Here is an 8,751-nt window from a genome sequence, read left to right as displayed (position 1 = left end):
AGGTACAAACCGTGTTTAGACTTTTACCTACAAACATTTCCGTAGCTACAAACTTTATTAAAACGTTTACCTACGACATGTTTCGTAGGTAGAAACTGTATTAAGACCTTTACCTACGAATGTTTTCGTAGCTATAAACTTTGTTAAAACTTTTATTCGTAGGTATAAATGGTGGTAAGACTTTTACCTACGAACGTTTTCGTAGCTACAAACTTTGTTAAAGCTTTTACCTACGACATTTTTCGTAGGTACAAACTGTGATAAAACTTTTACCTACGAACGTTTTCGTAGCTAATAGTGTTAATACTTTTGCCTCCAAACGAAAAATACAAATTAAACATCTTTTTTCTAAAAAGAAACAGAGATCCCACATGAGGAAAAAGAAAAAGAAAGAAAATCCAACCCCAAAAGGAATTAGAGAAAAAGAAAAAGAAACCTGCACATATATGGTGTTTGGATGAGCAGTAGCTTTGAGAAGATAATCAGTACCCCAACGAATAGCTTCCTACAACGAATATCATCATACAGAAAAGTTATGCAGCAAAATTGAAGAACTAAAAATATAGAAAAAGATAAAGATGACATGTCATAAAAAAGAGAGAGAGACAATACTTCAAGAGCACATGCTCATCTTCTCAATTATAAACTCTGAAAAACTAAGCAAAATCTGCATTATCTAAAAACCAAATAAACATCCAACAATTCATGGGCTAAAGTGAATGCTTCCCCATACTTTTGTTCAAATATTAATCTTTCCCACTCTTTCTTTAGATCCATAGGTGCCTCAAACCTATTGGACAGTCGTGGCCTGAACAAAATCAGCAATATATAGATTCCAAAACAGATAGTATTCAATTATCAACTTTCTTTCAGAAAGTTTTAAATCTCAAGTTTGTAACACTGGAGTAAAATGCGAAATATGGCATGGACATTTCAAACATGAGAATTATCTTCAAATTACCCCACATTATGATCCCAACCATTGAATGAGTGGGCCTTTGTAAAACTTGTTGTCCAACTATTTTTGGGCACTCAGAAACATCCAACCAGTAAGATATTACAAAGCGTGACCCATAGATTGGTAGATTTGGAAAAGCCAAACAAATGCACCAAATGGACAGAAAAGATAGCTAATGTGTTCAATGTCTTGTACATCTATTTTTATTTCATGTTGGGAAAACACTACTTTTGCAATTGGTGCAATATTTGAATGGAAAGTTCTGTTCTCGCACCTTATGTTATATTGGTACATGCAGCTATATGTTGTTGCAGAAGGCTCTACCCATGTGTGGGCTTAGCAAACTTCACCTAGTAAAAACAACCATGATGTAATTTGAAACATTATTTATCTGACTTGCAAACCTGACTATAAAAACTAAAATCTACAATGGAAGACTTCAAAATAAAAAGACAATTCAATGAAGGTCCGTCAAGCAGATGAAGAGCTCCACAATGTGATGGCCTTTTATGTACCTAACTAACAAGCAACAAGTAAAAAATAAGAACAAAAACATGTGAATAGATTGAAAGAACAACAATCAAATATCAAAACAGTCTGAAAAAAATTGTGACAATTGAACATACATATGGGGGACTGTTGTTAGTTGACTCACCTGGTTTTTGGACATGCTCGATGCACTCTTGACCCGAGGGGAGCTCGTTCTAGACCAAGCGAGGCAAACTTGTTCACTTGCTAGGTGCGAAAATGCATCTCCTATGAAATCTATAACAACATAAGAACACCTATGGTAGTTCAACAAGGAAACTCCGGCAATCATCTTAACTAAAACTTGTAATGCATATAGAACTAGCAAAAGGTAGAGATGCTGAAAATTTCTGCTGAGGAATGTTCAAAATCCAGAATGTAATACTCTAGATTCTTATGAGAAATGCATCACGTACATTGTAAAAAGATATTTGGAATGGCATTGCAGGTATAATTAGACTTTCCAGGCTGATTTGGAATGGCATTGCATGTATAATCAAGAATAGAAGTCAGACCAAAGTTCTGAAGTTTTCTAGAATGTATTTCTGAAGAGGAATGGGTTAGAAGCATTGCCTTCAGCTTCATCTTCCCATCATTAGCCATAAACCAGCAGATTACATTAAAATATTAGTTGTCAATGCACACATATCTCCCATAATCCAAAAAGAACCAAGCTAACAAACTGATAGCCCCTTGGGTGGAACTTTCATAAGATCCACCCCATTAAAATATTAGTTGTCAATGCACACGTATCTCCCACAAACCTGCAGATTACATTAAAACCATTCTTCTAATGTTCCTTGTCAAGATGAAAGAACTACCTAAAAAGTGCAGTATTCCAAAAACTAGATACGCCACACCATAGGAAACAAAAGAATATAGATGACTTGGAAAGAAGAGAAGGAACACTGGGGCTCCACAATGAGTTCCCCAGTTATTAAACTTTCAAATCCCAAAAGCGGCATATGCATGAAGTTGGAAATCATCATTAGTATGGTTTCTATAATTTAACGGACAAAAAAAGAAACAAAAATTATCATTAGTATGGTTTTTATAATTTGAGCAAAAATTATGTTGATGAACCTGCAAAGAAGTGTCACGAGAAAACAAAAATTGAACATAAGGAGCAATAATAGTTCTTAAAGAAAAATAAATTTGATTTAAATAGCCATTCATTTCTTCAACAAGCTAGCTGGTGGATGTAATGGAACTAGCTTCAACAAGCTGGGTGGTGGATGGAATGGAACTACCCTTCATTTCCTGAAAATAGGAGTAAAGCAAGCAAAGAATTCTAGTTAATGTAATGGAACTAGCTTCACAACTATTGATTGCTCCAACCATTAACAAAAGGCATATACTGCACCTATGCATCATGTTTATCAAAATATCCCAAATATCACAAATCATATAAGATTCCAAACAATTTAGAATTGATCAATCACTGTGAAATGCCAAGTTATTTACCTAAGGCATGTTTTGTTCCATAGCACTATAATGCAGATGTATAAGAGATTAGGTTATCTGGCAAGTAATGCAAATGCATAAGAGATTAGGTTATCTAACAAGGCATGTTTTGTTCCACAACACTCTAATGCAAATGCTACCTTGATGCCTGGTGGAGATGCTGAAAGTAATGAAAACCAATAGAAAAAGGTTAGCATTTCCAAGAAATGAGTTTTTCTCGAGATATAACCATGAGAACATTGTATTAAGTTACTATTGTAAAACACAGTTTGTGAAGCAGAGCCCTCTCAAAAGGAAATTGAGGTTTTCAGCTTTAAAAAGAGATAAATACATCTTGGTTTTGGGTTGGCATGGACGAATGGAAAATCAAGTATACTCATGATGAAAGGATTGAATTCATCGTCTGGAACTCAGTTCTGGAAACTGTTGCAAATTTCATTCACTGAAATGTCCTGTTCACAGCCATAAACTTTCCTTGTCATTCAGTTAAATACCTATGCCAATAAAATCTATCAAGTTCTACCATGCATCACAATATTATGCGAATCCACCGCGTCCAACTTATGTGAATCAGTTGGATCATGCCACAGTCAGAAAAAGACACATTTGATAAACACATGACTGTTTATGAAGGGAAAGTACCATAACTCAAGTCAACAAGTCCTACTAGTTATATAATTGGATCAGAGAAGGCCAATGCATCTCCCATGAATTGAGATGCCATACAATAATAAAGGCTTGGACATGACAATATGCAGTTCTAAGACATATAGGAAGAATATTCCTGCAAATAAAAAGGGTCTAAGTTTGATTGACTTGTAATGAACAAATTCACTTGATCAAGTCAATTCAAATTGAGTCAGACAATACTTACAGCAAGCTAGCTTGGTTTTCTCTAAACCTAAAGAACCTAGTTAAAAGTACTTTGACATTTTGATCAATAGGTCAAAAATTCAAAAGAGTACTCAAAGACTAGATTAGATAGCAGGGTAAAACAACAATCTATAGCCATTTGAAAACCAGCCAATCTTAAAAGTAAAAAGGGAATAGTACAAACATTATATAAAAAAAGAAAAAGAAAAAAGAAAGGGAACTTGTTCACCTGCACCATGGGTTGTTGGTCCAATTCTATTGACCATTCATTTGTTTTACATACACACAGTCCACCTATTATAAAAAAAAAAAAGAAGAGAGATTTTGAAAAAAAAAAAAAAAATTTAAAACAAAACAAAATTCTAATTCCAGCGTCTATGTTGTATTGGATGTATTTGACTGATACCGGCGATGTACCCAATGCATGCCCCTGTTTTTTTTTTTTTTGGATGGACTCATATGGACCTGACTGAAAGGGTACTCCTCCAAATGCCTCGAACAATGGGGCAGTTGTACAGTTTGTCCTGCAACCATTGATACCACCATATGCCAACTACAAATAGCAGAGTTTGTATGAGAGACTGAGTGTGAAGGGATTAGCCCCCATATATACGTTAGCCAAAAAAAAAAAAAAACAAGAATGTGACCAAGATGGAAAGGGGTCAAAGTAGCCCGGAGGCTTCAAAATAGATGATAATGCTAACACAAACTCAATGCGAATGGGGATCCAAGATATAGAGAATTCATTACAACCATCCAACAGCTCTGAGTTTGAACATTCAGTTGCAGAGTGTTTAAGCTTTGGTTTACAAAACGAATTTGGTAAACTTATCTTAATATGCAAGGAACTTGGCAGCATCAATACCCATCTTCAGAACATTTGTAATCCCATAAGTCCACTTAGCAGCTAGGATACACTGACTAGCATATTTGGGCTATGTGCCATCCATGACAATGCCTAGCAAATGAACAGTACATGCATGCCAAGTGTATGGAAATGCAATACACGATAACTTAGATAAACAGGTCCAAAATTGGATCATTTTCCATGCAAAGTAGCTAATTGCTCCAGTACCTTATCACGTCATCTTCCACTAATTATTGCCGTTGGGAAATAGTTTGCAACATCCCGCACGACTTCACACATCTGTCAACAAGTTGCGACAAATTATGATGTGAAGAAAGCCTTTTAGCCCAACTTCATCATAGAAAACTACCAAATGCAGGCTTTCTGAAAATGGCAGTCACAAATGAGTTAAAAGAAGAACAATAGAAAAATGTAGTTTGAGCATCTAAGTGTGGAATTCTCTAGACAAAAAGGTGGAAATGGTCTAAAAACTCATAAGAATGGAATACCTTCTCATTTCTAGAACTACAGTGCATTTATGTCAGGTGACTGAACATTTGTAGAAGGAAGCCTTCTGCATGATACAAATAAAATAAACACAATTAAATCCTTGTAGCATGTTTGTATACATATAACATATCTATATAACATAAACAAATCAAAAAAAAAAAAAGAAGGCCATCACCATCATAGGCTAGGCCAATTGAACCAAACAACTCTTTTGCTACATTCTGTTTCTTTACAGGCATTGACTCTATATTAAGCACATCCATCTATTTTAAGAGGTAATCAGAGAGTTGCTCAACCCTTGCTAATTGTGAATTCATTGCGTTATATAGATTATGCAAAGACTGAATTTGTCAATATATAAAGTTTGAAAATGTCAATATCATAGCCCCTTGTCCAACAATGCAACCTGCAGCATACAAAAGAAAAAAGAAAAAAAAAAAAAAAGACCACCTGATTGCATAAAAATATGAAAATTGCAGGCAATGCTGACAGATGGTGATTGAAAAGCGTTTGACCAATCAGGTATTTGATTACTTCAAACATGAGGAATTTGTATTCACAAAAAATATTGTTGCTTTGTGATTTTCTAAGTTGTGAATCAAATCTTTCTTAGTACAAGACTTCTTTAATATAATGGAATATCAGAGAAGTGAAAAGAAGAATGAAGAAAATGTAAACTTCTCTGTCATTCTGCATATGCCACTTTAGTGTCCTTCCTGCTTCTGTTTTTCCTTCTCAAATAACACAAAACAGACAGAAACATAGAGCATGAATCAGAGAAATGAAGGGAAGAAAATATAAGGAAAAAAAAAAACTTTCAGAATGAATTTTAGGTTTTACTTGTACTCAAATGCCCTGTCATCTAATTAGTGGCACACATGAATCTATTAGTGATGGAGAGTAATGTCTGGTGGGTAGAGCCGTTTGTAGAACTCTTGCCAATCTAATTAGTGGCACACACGAAATCGCAGCTTAACATTTATTTTGACTGCATAAAATGAGAGAGCTAATCACTCAAAGTAGATCCATGTGGTAGTAGGAATCTGCTTGTCGTGGATAAAACACATACATCATGATGGGCCCCACAGCTTTTCCAATAGTGCACAGTACTGACATTGGTGCTATGTGCCACACTACGCAATCCGAGTCCAAGGAGCACATGCAAAAGAAACATTCAGTTCATACGCAGAACAAGTCCACAATTAAATCATATATCATGAGCTTACATTTATTTTGACCACGCAAAATGGGGGAGCTAATAGCTCAAAGTAGATCCATGTAGTATTAGGAATCTGCTTGTCATGGTAAGCTGATTAATGAGAGAAATAGATGGCAGAAAACAGACCTTTTTTCGAATGGAAAACCTCTTTGTTTTTAGCTCCCTTTTGTAAATAATGATGCATTCTGTGCATAGAATCAATCAAATCCTCTAGAAAAACCCAAAAGACCTGCCAACAAACTCAATAGATGGCATACAGATAATGGCAGATGGTCTGATTTTTGCAACATATCACAGGATTCCTTCACAACACATCACAATCTACTTCAAACGATGTATCACAAGCGGATTGTTGCAAACAGCATATGGGATATCACAAGACAACAACAGATGGTGTCCAACTGATTCTTCAAACACAAGATAAAACCAGTTCCTATAAATCACAAGCTGATTTTCCAAACCAAATATCGCAGGATGACAGCAGATGGTGTACATAGAAACACAGATTAATTAAAAAAAAAAAAAAACAATGACTAATAGCAATGCTCAACAAGAGAGGGACCTAATTTTAGAAAATATCACTTACTAATTTTCCATAACTTTCAAAAAAATTTGCAGTCATCCAACCATACAACCATATGGGCCAACTCATGGGTAGAGAAAAAAAATGGAACTCAAATGCGATCCACACAAAACATTCCTTGTTGAGACATTTCATCATACAGTTAGCATACATGATATATAGGAGATTATATACAATGGATTTTTCAGTTTTTACAAGTGAGGCCATTGTTCAGTGACCTAAATTCTGATATTATATATGATCCATGCACCAAAAATCTGAAAAAAGGGGCCCAACTTGTATAAAATGAAAAGAAAAACATTAATAATAACAGGTAATTTACTAACAAATTGGAGATTGGTAAGGAACGTAATCATTTATTGTTTTTCATGTGAAAGTATACTCAGATGACTGAATGACTGAATATCTCACTTTGTTGGAGTGTGACACAAAGCACCCTACAGACGAGTGAGACAGAATCTTCAACTGAGAACACCACAGCACCACCATAGCTTCTTTCCTCTCCTCCGCCACACTCACTTTCTCCCAGAACTCATTTTCGTCATCTGTTTGGAGAGAGAGGGAGGAGAAAGAGAGATGGAGCAAAGATCGGGACGGAGACAGAGGTTTAGGGGAAGAAGGGTTTAGGGAATGCAACGGAGAGAATGAGAGAGAAGAGAAAGAGACCGTATGAAATCCCTACTTTTGGGCGCGGCTCTGTTTTGAGCACGCGCCCAAATTTGGGAGGCGGATTGGCTACTGGTGGTGGGTGCTCTGTGGGCCCCACCATGATGTATATGTTTCATCCATTCCGTTCATCTATTTTTAGAGATCATTTTAGGAATTAGCACAAAAAATGATAGGTATATAAATCTCAGGTGGACTACACCATAGGAAATCAATAATGGTTGGATATCCACTATTAAAATCCTCCTGAGGCCCACTGTACTGTTTATTTGAAATCTAATATGTTGATTAGGTCATAAAGACCTAGGTGAAGGGAAATAATAAATATTAGCTTGACCCAAAACTTTTATGACCCCCAAAATGTTTTTAATGGTCAACATTCATCCAACACTTTTTTATGTAACGTGGTCCACTTGAGGTTTAAATATACCTCATTTTTTCTCTCATATCATAAAATGATCTATAAAAATAAATGGACAGCGTGGATGAAACACATATATCATGGTGGGGCCCACAGATCACCAACCACCAGCCATTGCCTGGTGTAAATAGATATGAGGCGGACCACACCACATAAAAATAATAATAATTGGTTATCCATCATTAAAACCCTCCTAAGGCCCACTTTACTTTTTATTTGACATTCAATCTGTTGATTAGGTCATATAGGCCTAGATAAAGGGGAAAAACAAAAATCATCTCGATCCATGACTTTTATGGCCCCCGAAATGTTTTAAATGGTTAACGCTCATTCAACACTGTTTCCTGTTAATGTGGTCCATTTCATATTGGGATATGCCTCATTTTTTGTCTCGTGCCTTAAGATGATTTTTAAAAATAGATGGACAGCATGGATTAAACACATACGTCTGGGAGGCGCTCATAGAGCATCAACCACAAGCCATTGGATGGTGCAAGGGGGAGCAGTAATTTGTTCCCCTTATTTGTGGTGTGGTTCATTTAATTAATCTTTGGATATGAATATTTTTTGGATAGTTCTCTAAAATGATATCGAAAAATGGATGAACAAGCCAATGATCTGAAATTTTCGTTAAATCCAAAACTCAAGTGGACCATGCCACACGAAACAGTGTGGAATAATG

General features: G+C 35.7%; 1 protein-coding gene and 2 long non-coding RNA genes across 11 annotated transcripts; all 3 read right to left on the bottom strand.

Moving 5' to 3' along the window:
- Positions 1-425: 425 nt before the first annotated feature.
- On the bottom strand, positions 426-1,311 carry LOC131244461 (uncharacterized). Of its 2 annotated transcripts, XR_009170301.1 has the most exons (3): positions 1,233-1,311; positions 613-790; positions 426-505 (listed from the first exon to the last, which is right to left on the bottom strand). It is a non-coding gene; the product is annotated as an uncharacterized LOC131244461 (long non-coding RNA). The 2 variants fall into 2 exon arrangements; XR_009170300.1 differs by lacking the exon at positions 426-505 and having other exon boundaries at positions 610-790.
- A 4-nt stretch (positions 1,312-1,315) lies between these two features.
- On the bottom strand, positions 1,316-2,693 carry LOC131244459 (uncharacterized). Of its 8 annotated transcripts, none has more exons than XR_009170299.1 (3): positions 2,002-2,693; positions 1,614-1,714; positions 1,316-1,477 (listed from the first exon to the last, which is right to left on the bottom strand). XR_009170299.1 is itself a non-coding variant. In XM_058244049.1 (3 exons), the coding sequence occupies exons 1-3, from the start codon at positions 2,087-2,089 to the stop codon at positions 1,416-1,418; spliced, it is 276 nt and encodes a 91-aa protein (XP_058100032.1). In that variant the 5' UTR covers positions 2,090-2,693; the 3' UTR covers positions 1,316-1,415. The 8 variants fall into 8 exon arrangements, 2 of the variants coding, with proteins under 2 accessions (XP_058100032.1, XP_058100031.1); XR_009170298.1 differs by having other exon boundaries at positions 1,585-1,714; positions 1,947-2,371; XR_009170295.1 differs by having other exon boundaries at positions 1,614-1,723; positions 1,947-2,367.
- A 1,222-nt stretch (positions 2,694-3,915) lies between these two features.
- On the bottom strand, positions 3,916-5,323 carry LOC131244458 (uncharacterized). Its single transcript, XR_009170293.1, has 3 exons — positions 5,180-5,323; positions 4,899-4,970; positions 3,916-4,376 (listed from the first exon to the last, which is right to left on the bottom strand). It is a non-coding gene; the product is annotated as an uncharacterized LOC131244458 (long non-coding RNA).
- Between the last annotated feature and the right edge of the window lie 3,428 nt (positions 5,324-8,751).

The sequence above is a fragment of the Magnolia sinica genome, chromosome 4 (genome assembly GCF_029962835.1).
Source record: "Magnolia sinica isolate HGM2019 chromosome 4, MsV1, whole genome shotgun sequence".
NCBI classification, from domain to species: Eukaryota; Viridiplantae; Streptophyta; class Magnoliopsida; order Magnoliales; family Magnoliaceae; genus Magnolia; species Magnolia sinica.
The sequence above is the reverse complement of the archived record's forward strand: the minus strand, read 5'-3'. Positions and strand labels throughout refer to the sequence as shown.